At 48.4% G+C, this 15,237-nt stretch overlaps 1 protein-coding gene across 1 annotated transcript in view; it reads left to right on the top strand.

Annotated features, from left to right (window-relative positions):
* Positions 1-15,237, top strand: part of dnah1 (dynein, axonemal, heavy chain 1) — a 995,196-nt gene that overhangs the window by 841,761 nt on the left and 138,198 nt on the right. The window contains 1 exon segment of the mRNA XM_038812191.1: positions 10,256-10,400. Within this exon segment, the coding sequence (XP_038668119.1) occupies positions 10,256-10,400 (145 nt within the window).

Genomic DNA, 15,237 nt, shown 5'->3' on the forward strand with positions numbered 1-15,237 from the left:
ACAGTAAACCTCTCAAGGTGCCCGCCATGACGTGTTGAAAAATAGCGCAGGCAGAGGATACCCCAAAGGGCAACCGAGTATATTCATACAGGCCCCTGTGTGGATTAATAGTTACATATGGCCGGGAGGCAGGGTCCAGCTCCAACTGTAGGTAGGCTTGACTCATATCTAATTTTGTGAATGAGAGTCCGCCTGCAAGGCTCGCGTAGAGATCCTCTATGCGGGGCATTGGATATCGGTCGAGCTGGGAAGCCGTATTCACTGCAAGTTTATAGTTGCCGCACAAGCGAACTGTGGCATCTGGCTTCATTACAGGTACAATTGGTGCTGCCCAGTCAGCGAAACGGACGGGACTGATAATACCCAAGGACTCCAAACGAGTGAGCTCCCCTTCTACCTTCTCGAGCAAGGCGTAAGGCACCGGGCGCGCCCGGAAATAGCGGGGCGTGTCTCTTGGTTTAGAACATAGAACATAGAATGATACAGCGCAGTACAGGCCCTTCGGCCCTCGATGTTGACCGACATGGAAAAAATCTAAAGGCCATCTAACCTACACTATGCCCTTATCATCCATATGCTTATCCAATAAATTTTTAAATGCCCTCAATGTTGGCGAGTTCACTACTGTTGCAGGTAGGGCATTCCACGGCCTCATCACTCTTTGCGTAAAAAACCCACCTCTGACCTCTGTCCTATATCTATTACCCCTCAATTTAAGGCTATGTCCCCTCGTGCTAGCCACCTCCATCCGCGGGAGAAGGCTCTCGCTGTCCACCCTATCTAACCCTCTGATCATTTTGTATGCCTCTATTAAGTCACCTCTTAACCTTCTTCTCTCTAACGAAAACAACCTCAAGTCCATCAGCCTTTCCTCATAAGATTTTCCCTCCATACCAGGCAACATCCTGGTAAATCTCCTCTGCACCCGTTCCAAAGCTTCCACGTCCTTCCTATAATGAAGCGACCAGAACTGTACGCAATACTCCAAATGCGGCCGTACTAGAGTTTTGTACAACTGCAACATGACCTCATGGCTCCGGAACTCAATCCCTCTACCAATAAAGGCCAACACACCATAGGCCTTCTTCACAACCCTATCAACCTGGGTGGCAACTTTCAGGGATCTATGTACATGGACACCGAGATCCCTCTGCTCATCCACACTACCAAGAATTTTACCATTAGCCAAATATTCCGCATTTCTGTTATTCTTTCCAAAGTGAATCACCTCACACTTCTCCACATTAAACTCCATTTGCCACCTCTCAGCCCAGGTCTGCAGCTTATCTATGTCCCTCTGTAACCTGCAACATCCTTCGGCACTGTCTACAACTCCACCGACTTTAGTGTCATCTGCAAATTTACTCACCCATCCTTCTGCGTCCTCCTCTAGGTCATTTATAAAAATGACAAACAGCAACGGCCCCAGAACAGATCCTTGTGGTACGCCACTCGTAACTGAACTCCATTCTGAACATTTCCCATCAACTACCACTCTCTGTCTTCTTTCAACTAGCCAATTTCTGATCCACATCTCTAAATCACCCTCAATCCCCAGCCTCCGTATTTTCTGCAATAGCCGACCGTGGGGAACCTTATCAAACGCTTTACTGAAATCCATATACACCACATCAACTGCTCTACCCTCGTCTACCTGTTCAGTCACCTTCTCAAAGAACTCGATAAGGTTTGGGAGGCATGACCTACCCTTCACAAAACCATGCTGACTGTCCCTAATCATATTATTCCTATCTAGATGATTATAAATCGTATCTTTTATAATCCTCTCCAAGACTTTACCCACCACAGACGTTAGGCTCACCGGCCTATAGTTACCGGGGTTATCTCTACTCCCCTTCTTGAACAAAGGGACCACATTTGCTATCCTCCAGTCCTCTGGCACTATTCCTGTAGCCAATGATGACCTAAAAATCAAAGCCAAAGGCTCAGCAATCTCTTCCCTGGCTTCCCAGAGAATCCTAGGATAAATCCCATCTGGCCCCGGGGACTTATCTATTTTCACCTTGTCCAGAATTGCCAACACTTCTTCCCTACGCACCTCAATGCCATCTATTCTAATAGCCTGGGTCTCAGCATTCTCCTCCACAATATTATCTTTTTCTTGAGTGAATACTGACGAAAAGTATTCATTTAGTATCTCGCTTATCTCCTCAGCCTCCACACACAACTTCCTACCACTGTCCTTGACTGGCCCTACTCTTACCCTAGTCATTCTTTTATTCCTGACATACCTATAGAAAGCTTTTGGGTTTTCCTTGATCCTACCTGCCAAAGACTTCTCATGTCCCCTCCTTGCTCGTCTCAGCTCTCTCTTTAGATCCTTCCTCGCTTCCTTGTAACTATCAAGCGCCCCAACTGAAACTTCACACCTCATCTTCACATAGGCCTCCTTCTTCCTCTTAACAAGAGATTCCACTTCTTTGGTAAACCACGGTTCCCTCGCTCGACCCCTTCCTCCCTGCCTGACTGGTACGTACTTATCAAGAACATGCAATAGCTGTTCCTTGAACAAGCTCCACATATCCAGTGTGCCCAACCCTTGCAGCCTACTTCTCCAACCAACACATCCTAAGTCATGTCTAATGGCATCATAATTGCCCTTCCCCCAGCTATAACTCTTGCCCTGCGGGGTATACTTATCCCTTTCCATCACTAACGTAAAGGTGACCGAATTGTGGTCACTGTCTCCAAAGTGCTCACCTACCTCCAGATCTAACACCTGGCCTGGTTCATTACCCAAAGCCAAATCCAATGTGGCCTCGCCTCTTGTTGGCCTGTCAACATATTGTGTCAGGAAACCCTCCTGCACACATTGTACAAAGAATGACCCATCTAATGTACTCGAACTATATCTTTTCCAGTCAACATTTGGAAAGTTAAAGTCTCCCATAACAACTACCCTGTTACTTTCGCTCTTTTCCAGAATCATCTTCGCCATCCTTTCCTCTACATCCCTAGAACTATTAGGTGGCCTATAGAAAACTCCCAACAGGGTGACCTCTCCTTTCCTGTTTCTAACCTCAGCCCATACTACCTCAGAAGAAGAGTCCCCATCTAGCATCCTTTCCGCCACCGTAATACTGTCCTTGACTAGCAGCGCCACACCTCCCCCCCTTTTGCCCCCTTCTCTGACCTTACTAAAACACCTAAACCCCGGAACCTGCAACAACCATTCCTGTCCCTGCTCTACCCATGTCTCTGAAATGGCCACAACATCGAAGTCCCAGGTACCAACCCATGCTGCCAGTTCCCCTACCTTATTTCGTATACTCCTGGCATTGACGTAGACACACTTCAAACCACCTACCTGAACACTGGCACCCTCCTGCGAAGTCAAATCTGTGCTCCTGACCTCTATACTCTCAATCTCTCGTACCCCAAAACTACAATCCAGTTCTCATGCCCCTGCTGAATTAGTTTAAACCCCCCCAAAGAGCCCTAACAAATCTCCCCCCCAGTATATTGGTGCCCCTCAGGTTCAGATGTAGATCCTGTCTATAGAGGTCCCACCTTCCCCAGAAAGAGCCCCAGTTATCCAGAAATCTGAATCCCTCCCGCCTGCACCATCCCTGTAGCCACATGTTTAATTGCTCTCTCTCCCTATTCCTCATCTCACTATCACGTGGCATGGGCAACAACCCAGAGATAACAACTCTGTTTGTTCTCGCTCTGAGCTTCCATCCTAGCTCCCTAAAGGCCTGCCTGACACCCTTGTCCCCTTTCCTACCTATGCCGTTAGTGCCAATATGGACTACGACTTGGGGCTGCTCCCCCTCCCCCTTAAGGACCCGGAAAACACGATCCGAGACATCACGTACCCTTGCACCTGGGAGGCAACATACCAAACGTGAGTCTCTCTCGCTCCCACAAAATCTCCTATCTGTGCCCCTGACTATTGAGTCCCCAATTACTAATGTTCTACTCCTTTCCCCCCTTCCCTTCTGAGCAACAGGGACAGACTCCGTGCCAGAGGCCCGTACCCCATGGCTTACCCCTGGTAAGTCGTCCCCCCCACAAGTATCCAAAACGGTATACTTGTTACTCAGGGGAACGACCGCAGGGGGTCCCTGCACTGACTGCTTCTTCCCAGTCCCTCTTACAGTTACCCATCTATCTCCAGTCTTTGGTGTAACTACTTCCCTGAAGCTTCTATCTATGACCCCCTCTGCCTCCCGAATGATCCGAAGTTCATCCAGCTCAAGCTCCAGGTCCCTAACACGGTTTTTGAGGAGCTGGAGTTGGGTGCACTTCCCACAGATGAAATCAGCAGGGATACTGACGGCGTCCCTCACCTCAAACATTCTGCAGGAGGAGCATTGTACTGCCTTCCCTGACATCACCTCTAGATTTAAAAAAAAACAAGAAAAAGAAAAAGAAAGGAAGAGCTTACCTGATATTACCTCAAACCCTGCTCCCGCTGAAAGGTAAGCAAATTTAAAGGCACTCACTCACCTTCACGACAGGCCCCTGCTCCCGCTTCCCAACCACCGTGGGGTGGGGGGGTTGGTTAGAGGAGGAGGTAGGGTGGGAAACACTCACAAAGTGTTTAGGGTTTAACTGTCACTTGCCAACAGCCTCTCCACAAACCACCTTCAACTTAGGCTGACCGCACTGCACGTATGCAAATCTCCCCAGAACAGCTGATCAGTAGCTCTGCTCTGCTGCCCTCTGCTGGATGATTGCCTTCACTCAAACTCCTCGGGTCTCCTTCGCAGATTCACCTTCAACTTAGGCTGACCGCACTGCACGTATGCAAATCTCCCCAGAACAGCTGATCAGTAGCTCTGCTCTGCTGCCCTCTGCTGGATGATTGCCTTCACTCAAACTCCTCGGGTCTCCTTCGCAGATTCACCTTCAACTTAGGCTGACCGCACTGCACGTATGCAAATCTCCCCAGAACAGCTGATCAGTAGCTCTGCTCTGCTGCCCTCTGCTGGATGATTGCCTTCACTCAAACTCCTCGGGTCTCCTTCGCAGATTCACCTTCAACTTAGGCTGACCGCACTGCACGTATGCAAATTTCCCAAGAACAGCTGATCAGTAGCTCTGCTCTGCTGCCCTCTGCTGGATGATTGCTTTCACTCAAACTCCTCGGGTCTCCTTCGCAGATTCACCTTCAACTTAGGCTGACCGCACTGCACGTATGCAAATTTCCCCAGAACAGATGATCAGTAGCTCTGCTCTGCTGCCCTCTGCTGGATGATTGCCTTCACTCAAACTCCTCGGGTCTCCTTCGCAGATTCACCTTCAACTTAGGCTGACCGCACTGCACGTATGCAAATCTCCCCAGAACAGCTGATCAGTAGCTCTGCTCTGCTGCCCTCTGCTCTTTGACCTGGATACGGGCTACGGCCCCTTTTATCTTCCCAAAACCGGGCTGGAATACACCTGGGTACCATCCTAGTACCTCCGTCAACTCTCCAGAACCGGTTTGAAGGGTGTGCTGTCACTGTCACTGCAGCCGCAAATGGCGCAACCAGTCCCATCCCAACAGGCTGGGTTTGTGGCCGCGCACCACGATAAGTGGGAAATGCCCCTCCTGGCGTCCATAAACAACAGGAGTCATCATAGTTCCAGCGATGTCCAATGCTTCCCCTGTGTAGGTGGCCAACCTGACCTGTGTATCGGTTAATGTAAGGGTCTCTATACCCTGCTTGATGTGGTCGAATGTCCTCTGGGCAATCACGGAAAACCGCTGTGCAGTGTCTAACTCCATCTCAAGCGGGTGACCATTGACCCGTACTGTCACCTTAATGGGGGCCACATGGGGAGCTGCCACACAATGCAGCTGCAGGCAGTCATCCTCCGTCTCCACGTCCTTGGGAGTAGTCCCCGCAGATTCATCCAAATGGAAGGTACGGGCCCTGGGCTGGCCCCAGTGTCTGTTGGAACAACGGCGCCTCTGGCGCCCCAAGGACCGGCGTCCGCGACGGGGTCAGTGTCCAAAAGTCCGACACTGACATGGCTCCTCATCCATCAGTTCTGAAGAATGCTCCCTTCAGGGAGGAACGTCCGGCGGCCACTGGCGTCAATCCGGACGCTGCCCGCCCAAGGTACCGCAGGGGTGCGGGGAGATGCTTTCAGACAGACGGAGGTGCATGCCCCAAGGCATGCACCTCCATTCCCTTTAGCTTCTGCACTCCCCGTTCTGCGCTCTCTCAGGACAATACTATCTGAATGGCCTGTTGAAAAGTCAATGTTGGCTCAGCTAACAACTTTCTTTGGGTGGCCGCATTGTTAATACCGCAAACCAAACAGGCGCGTAATATTTCTGACAATGTCTCACCATAGTCACAACACACCACAATCCTACGTAGCCTGGATAGAAACTCTGCAAGGGATTCTCCTGGGGTCCTCTCAGCGGTATTAAACTGGTAACGTTGGACTATCATGGATGGGGTGGAGTTAAGATTTTGCCCCACTAAGTTCACAAGTTCATCAAACGTCTTGGTGTCCGGTGCATCTGGGTACGTAAGGCTCCTAATCACTCCAAATGTATGCGGGCCACAGGCGGTGAGCAAAATGACCACCTGGCACTCGTTTTCGGTGATGTTGTTTGCCCGGAAATAGTAACGCATCCATTGTGCGTACTGGTTCCAACTGTCCAGCGCGGTATCAAAGACATCCAAAAGTCCATCAAGAGGCATGGTGTAACAGAAAAAAAACTTCCAACCTGTATCCAACAAAAATCCAGGGAGGTGGCTTAAGCAGTGTAGACAGCTATCCACTTTAACCCTTGTCGCCAGTTTTGTGATGGCCACGAGTTTGTGGAACATGAAGAAAACTTTATTATCCCTCCACCCTAGTGATTAACGCCCTGCTCATCACAAAGAAATCTATACGGGAGTAAACTTTGAGGACATCGGAAAAGAAAGAGAACTCCTTCGCCCTTCGTCGGGCGAATCTCCACAGGTCTACCTGTTCCATGAATCCCCTCAGTTCTTTAGCCGCCGTGGTCGCTTCCCCGACGTGGGGTTTGACCGGTCCAATACAGGGTCTATAACTGTGTTAAAGTCACCCCTCATAATCAGATTGTGTGAGTCTAAGTCCATACTTTTACCCAGCGTGTGTCTCATAAATTCCGCGTTGTCCCAGTTCAGGGCGTAAACGTTCACTAGCACCATCTGAGTCACCTGCAGCTTCCCACTGACCATTATGTATCTGCCCCCCCTTGTCAGCCACAATATTCCCTGCCTCAAAAGCCACCCGTTTGCTGACCAGGATTGCTATTCCTCTGGTCTTTGAATCCAGCCCTGAATGGAACACCTGGCCCACTCACCATTTTCTCAATCTTGTTTGGTCCGCAAGTTTTAGGTCCGTCTCCTGTAGCATGGCTACGTCTGCCTTTAACCCCTTTAGGTGCGAGAACACGCAAGCCCTCTTGACAGGCCCATTCAGGCCCCGCACATTCCACATGATCAGCCTGGATGGGGGTCTAACCCACCGCCTCCCCTGCCGACTAGCCATCTCCCTTTTTTGGCCAGCCACGAGCCCGTGTCCCCCGCTTACTCGAGCCTTCCCATTGGAGACCCCCCCGACTCTCCCTCTGTTCCCCCATGTTGGTTCCTTTTCTGTTAGCAAAGCAGCATCCCATTCCACCCCCCCCCCCCCATCAGTTTGCATGATCCCAAACCCCCAAGTCAAGCACCCGCTTGACACTGACTCTCCCCCCATTACGCTTCCGTGAGTCAGCTGACCCATGCTGACCCCAGCCATTCCGGCCTCTGTCTCCGATTATTCAGATGCCTCATTTTTCGGGCCCCTCCCTCCCTGTGGAAAGCCTAACTTATCTGTTTCAAAAGCCCCCGAAGAACATTTTCCGCCCCCCTCCTCCAACGAAACAAACAACAAACCCCGGGCACAAACCCAATCCCACAAAAGAAATGCCTCCAGCTACCAGGAGAGCAGCCCTATGTGTGGGGCCCCTCTCCTCCTCTGCAGCCGAGCTCTGCAAAAGCCGAAAACATGGCCGAAGAAACAGGGAACAAACAAAAATAAACGGGAACAACATAATGTCGCTCCCTCCGGCTACTCGGCAATTACCATCCCCACCAGAGTAACGTCCCAGTGCGGCTGTCCTTTAGGTCGAGTCCAACTTTTCTTGCTTGATAAAATTCCACGCCTCGTCCGGTGTATCAAAGTAATGGTGGCGATCTTGATACATGACCCACAGCCTCGCCGGATGCAACAGCCCAAACTTCACCCTTTTGCTGTGGAGGGCCGCCTTATCCCGCTTAAATCCAGCGCGCCTCTTGGCCAGTTCTGCTCCAGGTCCTGGTAGATGCGAATTACGCTGTTCTCTCACCTGCTGCTCCGCTCCTTTTTAGCCCATCGCAGGACTCGTTCCTTATCTGAGAAGCGGTGGAACCGTACCATGGCCTTCGGCGGTTCATTCGTTTTGGGCTTCCTTGCAAGGACTCTGTGCACCCCATCCAATTCCAGAGGCCGAGGGAATGCTCCTGACCCCATCAGGGTCCCCAGTAATGTGGTCACGAATGCGCTCGCATCCGACCCCTCCGCACCCTCAGGTAGGCCCAGAATGCACAGGTTTTGCCTCCTGGACCTGTTTTCAAGGTCTTCCAGCCTCTCCTGCCACCTCTTATGTAGGGTGTCATCTGCATCCACCCTGAAGGCCAGGCCCAGTATCTCGTCTTCATTATCCGAGACCTTTTTCTCAATCTCCTTGATCGCCTTCTCCTGCATTTTCTGGGTCTCAACCATATTCTCCATTGAGGCCTTCATTGGGGCCAGCATCTCCGTTTTCAGGTCAGCAAAGCAGCTTCTAAGGAACTCCTGCTGTTCCCGCGACCACTGTGCCCACGCTGCCTGATCCAAGCCGGCTGCCATTTTCTGTTCCCGTGCCAGTTCCTGCCGCTTCTCACTGGTCATTTGTTTGGCTGTCCTGCTCCTGGTCCCCTCCATAAACTGCTGTGGGGAGCCTTCTAGCACCGCTTGCCTGCCGATTTGTGCCGAAAAGGGGCTATCAAAGCTCCTTAAAAGGTCCTGTTGGTCCGTTAGCGGCGGGAGCTGCCGAAAACGCGACCTACTCGTGCATGGCCTCCACCGGAAGTCCTTCATTGCTGAATTTTATTGGACAAATGGCCCCTAAAGACCATGGGCAGATATAGCATTCAGTTGAGAACCCGTTATCCTCATCGTTCCCCTCCCACTTCCAGCAGCTAGTGCTGGTCTGTACAACCTCTACCATTAGAGTACTGAAACAATATTTTCCACTGCCTGGATTGCACTATAGAGTCCCTCCAGCACTCGGAAGAGCGCATATCATAATTTCTGAATACTGCTCCATATTTTTCCTGTCATGCTGTAGTCGAAGAAAAATGCACAGCAGAATGCATGAAGTCAGGCCAAAGTCATTCGCCATGTATCAAACCACAAAGGAATTTGTTTTTGTTTATAAATTTAGAGTACCCAATTCATTTTTTCCCAATTAAGGGGCAATTTAGCGTGACCAATCCACCTATCCTGCACATCTTTTGGTTGTGGGGGCGAGACCTACACAAACACGGGGAGAATGTGCAAACTCCACACAGACAATGACCGAGAGCCGGGATCGAACCTGGGACCTCAGCGCTGTGAGGCAGGAGTGCTAACCATAGCGTCACCGTGCTGCCCTTAGCATAGCAATTTTTAATAACACTGGAATCCACCAACAGTCGCAGCAATTGTGGAACTCAATCAGCAACTAACCTGTAGGTAGCTGATGATCCCTTTAAATGCCAGGGATCCTTCCTGCTATTGAATATATGTTCAGTTGCACATTTAAGAGATGGCATTAGTTGGAGTGATGAGCCCCAAAATGGCAGCTTGAAAACGCTGCACACTGATTGACATCAATTTGTCTTCTCTGAATACATCTGGCAAATGCTCCCTATGCACTCAATACCCTTACCAATCTGGCCCCTAGAACAGCTTGCCACAAATGTGTGTACATGCTACATCATTTTGGAGCCAAAAGTACTCATTACACTGAAAAACAGGTGCTGAGAGGCCAAACTTTATGGTCCCCTTCATTTTCATTGCATTGCCAGTTACAATTAAAGTAACTGCCAGTATCATCCCTTCAAGTGTGAATGGATTGTTCAGCAAGTTGAAAATCATTCTGCAGGCGATTTGCTAAAATCTTACAACGTTCATTAGCTTGGTGAACTTCAGAGAACGTGGATGAAATTTTTCAATTCTATTTGTAACCTAAATTATTATTTTTTGTTTGCAGAGAACCATTGCCAGGACATTTACAGAGTGAAACAAATTCATTTCAGAAACTACTTGTTATGCGCTGCCTTCGACTTGACAAAGTTACCAACGCAATGCAGGACTTTGTGTCACTGAACCTTGGACAGAAATTTATTGAGCCACAGGTCAGACTTACAGCTTCATATGTATCTTGAGCTAGACTGCAGATATAGTTACATTTGTCACACATTATTTTCACAAAATATGTTTTCAATTTTATGAACAATGGAAAGAAAAGTCACGAATATTGGTGGTAGCATAGAATTGAGTTGAGTTTCACTGCACATTATAGGGCATTTGACCCAACAAATCTTTGCCACTATTTATTCTCCACATGGGTTTCCTCCCACCTTCATCTAATCCTATCACCAAACCCTTCTACTCCTTTATCCCACTTGTATGCTTTTTGGCTCATCTACTCCAGTGGTAACAAATTCCACATGCCATTCTCTAAGTAAAACAGTTTCTCCTGAATTCTTTCTTTGATTTATTAGTTAATATCTTATTTTTATGGTCTTTAGTTTTGGATTCTCCCACAAGTGGAAAACCTCTGTGAATCGACACCTAAAATAAGAACAGCAAATGTAAAAATGTACGGTAGGTCCAGGAGCCTCTGAATGAGCAAGCTTTGCTAAGTTTTGAATGGAAAACTGCGCCAGAAGCCCGACATTAATCTACTTTTCTCAATCGTGGTTAAGTGAGCACTTCACACAACACAAGTGGATTCCTGTGGTTGGACGAGCCATGTAGCATGTGGGAGTCCTTGCCTAGCATCCCAATCAGACCACGATGCCTGGACACTGTGACTGAACACTGCAAGAGACAACATCACACAAGCAGCAGCCAACATCTGAACACCCAGGGGATGGGACACAGCTCCGGGGACATGCCCATGGTCGGAGGTGGGTGAGTGCTATGGGGAGGGGACCAGTGCCCTGTCCAGATAGCGTTATGAGCGGGTGTCCGGGGTAAAGGTCTGGGGTCCAGTGAGGGGAGCCTGCTTTGACCTGAAGTGAGTGGGCGTTTCAGGTTGGGTCAGGAATGGAGGGTCCCAGGGTGAGAGCCACCACTGTTTGCCAGTCTTACACACACTCCCAATGCCTTACAGATATTGAACGGTATGGACCGTATTTTGGACCCCATAGAACTTGCCCTAGTGGTGCAGATGCTTGAGGCGGCAGCCCATGTGCCGGAATCCGCCCCACACCCTGAGGACCCAGCGCTCATCAGGCCAGAAAGAGACCCAGCGAGGGAGACCCGCGACGACCCAGGATGTACATGCGTCGCTGGTCCTTTGAATAGATGACGGAAAGCATGTGCTGCTGGAGGCTCCGCCTCAACAAGGAGACGGTGCGGTACCTGGGCCATGTCCTTGCAGAATTGCCACCACGTGGAGGAGGAGGACATGCGCTCCCGGTGGCCATCAAGGTCACTGCAGCTTTAAATTTTACGCCTCACGATCCATCCAGGGCTTGAGCAGGGACCTGTGTGGCATCTTGCAGGCCACAGCCCACAAGTGCATCCGACGGGTCACGGATGCCCTGACTGCCCGGGTGGAAAACTATATCAACTTTGACATGGACCAAGCCCAGCAAGATGTCCGGTCATCAGGAATCTCCACCATTGCTGGGATGCCCCAGGTCCAGGGACTGATAGACTGCACCCATGTCACCTTACGTTCACCATGCCATCTGGGAGTGCACTAAGTTAACAGAAAGGGTTCCACTTCCTGAACATACAACTTGTGTCCGACCACCGCATGAAGGTCATGCACATGTGTACACACTTCCCGGTGTGCATCTGCATCCTGGCAAGTCGGTCATTCCTGGCCTCTTCGAGGACCACCCCAGGATGGGAGGCTGTCTCTTGTGGGAATAAGGGATACCCACTGGGGACCTGGGTAATACACCTGTACAGAGGTCAGAGACCGAAGCTGCAACCAGATACACCGGGACCCATATGGCCACTGGACTGTCATTGAGCGGTGCATTGGACTGTTCAAAATGCAATTCCGATGCCTTGGCCACTCCAGTAGTGTCCTGCAGTACACCCCCCGGAGGGTCAAACACTATGTGGTGGTCTGCTGTGTCCTCCACAACCTGGCACAGCAGCAGGGCGACGAGCTGGAAGTTGGGGATGAAGAACATGTTCCCACCTCCGAAGAGGAGGAGGACGAAGATGATGAGGCGGCACCGGACCAGCAGGGGCTGGGGGAACGATCCCAGTGAGAAACCAGAAGACCAACTGGAGACTGCAAAAGAGGCGACAACGACGAGGGTCCGGCAAGCCCGGGGGGTCTGGGAGGTCCCCAAATTTGCCCGTTTCACTTAAATCGTGACCTGGTCTGACATCAATACCTTACCCACCCCCCACCTCCATCTCCCACCCTCCCAGGGTGTGTGTCACTTCACTACAGGATACTGGAACTGTGTCGTTTGTATCCGTTCTGGGGCAACACTTGTCCCTGCACATCAGACCACTCATAATCCCCACCTACTGCTGAGGCCTCTGGCTGTACAGCTAACACAGAATTGAAAATCATGGTGAAGTGAGCACTTCACACAACCGAAGTGGATTCCCGTGCGTTGTGTTATGGGCCAGGGTTTAGAAAACTCCAAAGTATATCATGGAGTTCACCTGATCTACAACTGTTTATTGATTTTGGTTAAGATGAGCATTAGGGCCTGCCTTTCAGGTGTTATTCAACAGAAGCCTTAAGCACTTTTAATAAAAAGGTTTATTCTACGAATTTAGTTAACGTTTTTATAAACACACACAGTAAGCATTTTTATCAACAACAAACATAAATATCCCACATAGCTGCAGTAATCTATGTATCACCCCTAATAAATTCCCCCTTTAGCTGTTCCAATTTAATAACAAAAACCCATAAACCAGAAAACCCTTTTCAAAGGTGTGGTCCAGCACACAGCACTCAAGACCTGGTATGGATGCTCCTTTTTCCTTTCCAAAACAGCAGGTTTGACTTTCTTCCAGAAAATAGTTATTTCTTTTAAAGGTATCAAACAGTCTGAAAACAGCTTTTACGATGCAGATAGAAAAAAAACCTTCTTTCAACCTGTGCAGAACAAAACCAGTTCAAACTCAAAGCAAAAGTAAAACAACTCCCAGAGCCACAGCCCAGCTGTGACATCACTAAATGACATCACTAAAGCCATGTGATAAGACAAAAACTTCTTAAAGGGATACTCCCATGTCACCTCCCGCCAAGAAAAAAAATAAACCATCAACTTCAAAGATGGTTTCATTTTTCACCTTTTCACTTTTCCAATAAGAACAATTGACTGTGAATATACATTTTTTTAAACTAAAACAAAACAGAGAAACGTTGATAATGATACAGTCCATTTTACTTCTTCTTCCACCATCGACCTGCTACTCTTCCATCACATTCATGACAAAGCATTGGCTATCACATTTTTTCATCCTGCCACTTGTATAATTCTCAAATAAAATGGCTGTAACAATAAACTCCATCGAAACAGTCTGGTACTTTTATTCTTGAATCGCTCCAAAATCGTCAATGAATTATGATCAGGATATATAATTGTTTCAGACAAATTGCTGGGAACATAAATGTTAAAATGTTGTAAAGCCAGCACCAAGCTCAAAGTCTCCTTTTCAATTGTTGAATACTTCCTCTGGTGATCATTCAATTTCTTGGAAAAATATCCAATAGGCTGCTCTATTCCTTCGTTGTCTTCTTGCAAGAGTACAGCACCTACGTCCACATCACTCGCATCAACAGCCACTTTGAATGTTTTTTTGTAATTTGGGGTGGCCAACACAGGAGCAGTGGTGAGCACAGCCTTCAGGCCATCAAATGCCTGTTGACACTCCGCCGTCCACTGAAATGTGCTATGCTTCTTCATTCTGATGCAAATCCATCAGTTGGGTAACGACGCTGCTAATATTCGGCACAAATTTTCGGTAATATCCACTCATGCCAAGAAATTGCATTATTTCCCTTTGTGTCAAGGGTATTGGAAACTCCCCAATAACTTTTCACATCCCGTGGGACCATTCGTTCCTGTCAATTGTATGGCCAAGGAACATGACTTGGGCTTTTCCAAATTCACTTTTGGCTAGATTTACCACCAAACCCATCTCCAGATGTCGATCGAATAACTCCATCAGATGCTTCACATTTTCTTTCCATGTCTGACTAAAAGTCACCAGATCGTTTATGTACACCGCACAATTGGGTAATCCTGAAACGACTTTGTTAGTTAACCATTGAAATGTGGCTGGGGGCGTTTTTCATGCCAAATGGCATAACTTTGAATTGGTATGTACCATCTGGAGTCACAAAAGCTGAAATCTCCTTCGCCCCTTTTGGATAAAGGTGCCTGCTATTAACCTTTAAATAAATTCAGTTTGGAGATAAAAGCTGATTGTCCCACCTTCTCAATGCAGTCCTCCAAGCATGGGATAGGATAAGAGTCTGTTTTTGTAACTGCATTAACCTTTCTATAGTCCACACATACTCATTGGATACCGTCCGTCCGGTTTTGGTACCATCACTATGGTTGAGCTCCATTGGCTGCAATCCACTTCAACTTTTGCCATTTTTAAGCACACTTGAAATTTCGTTTTGAACTTGTGCCAATTTTAAAGGGTTAAGACTTTATGGATGTTGTTTAATTGGCACAGCATTTCCCACATCTACATCATGTATAGCCATTTTAGTACGTCCCTACATATCTCCCCACCTTGCCCATGTGATATTGCCCATGAACTCTTTCAGTTAATTTTTTCCTTTGGAAGGTAACTCAACAATTTATTCCAATTTTTAAGAATATCCTCATAATCCAATTTAATTTGAAGAATGTAAAATTCAGAGTTATCTGGATTTGGTTCTTCAGTTTGAGTTAGAATCACTAAAACCTCCTCTTTTTGTTCTTCCCTTTCAAAGTACCGTTCAAGCATATTCACATGACA

This window comes from Scyliorhinus canicula, chromosome 11 (genome assembly GCF_902713615.1).
Source record: "Scyliorhinus canicula chromosome 11, sScyCan1.1, whole genome shotgun sequence".
NCBI lineage: Eukaryota > Metazoa > Chordata > Chondrichthyes > Carcharhiniformes > Scyliorhinidae > Scyliorhinus > Scyliorhinus canicula.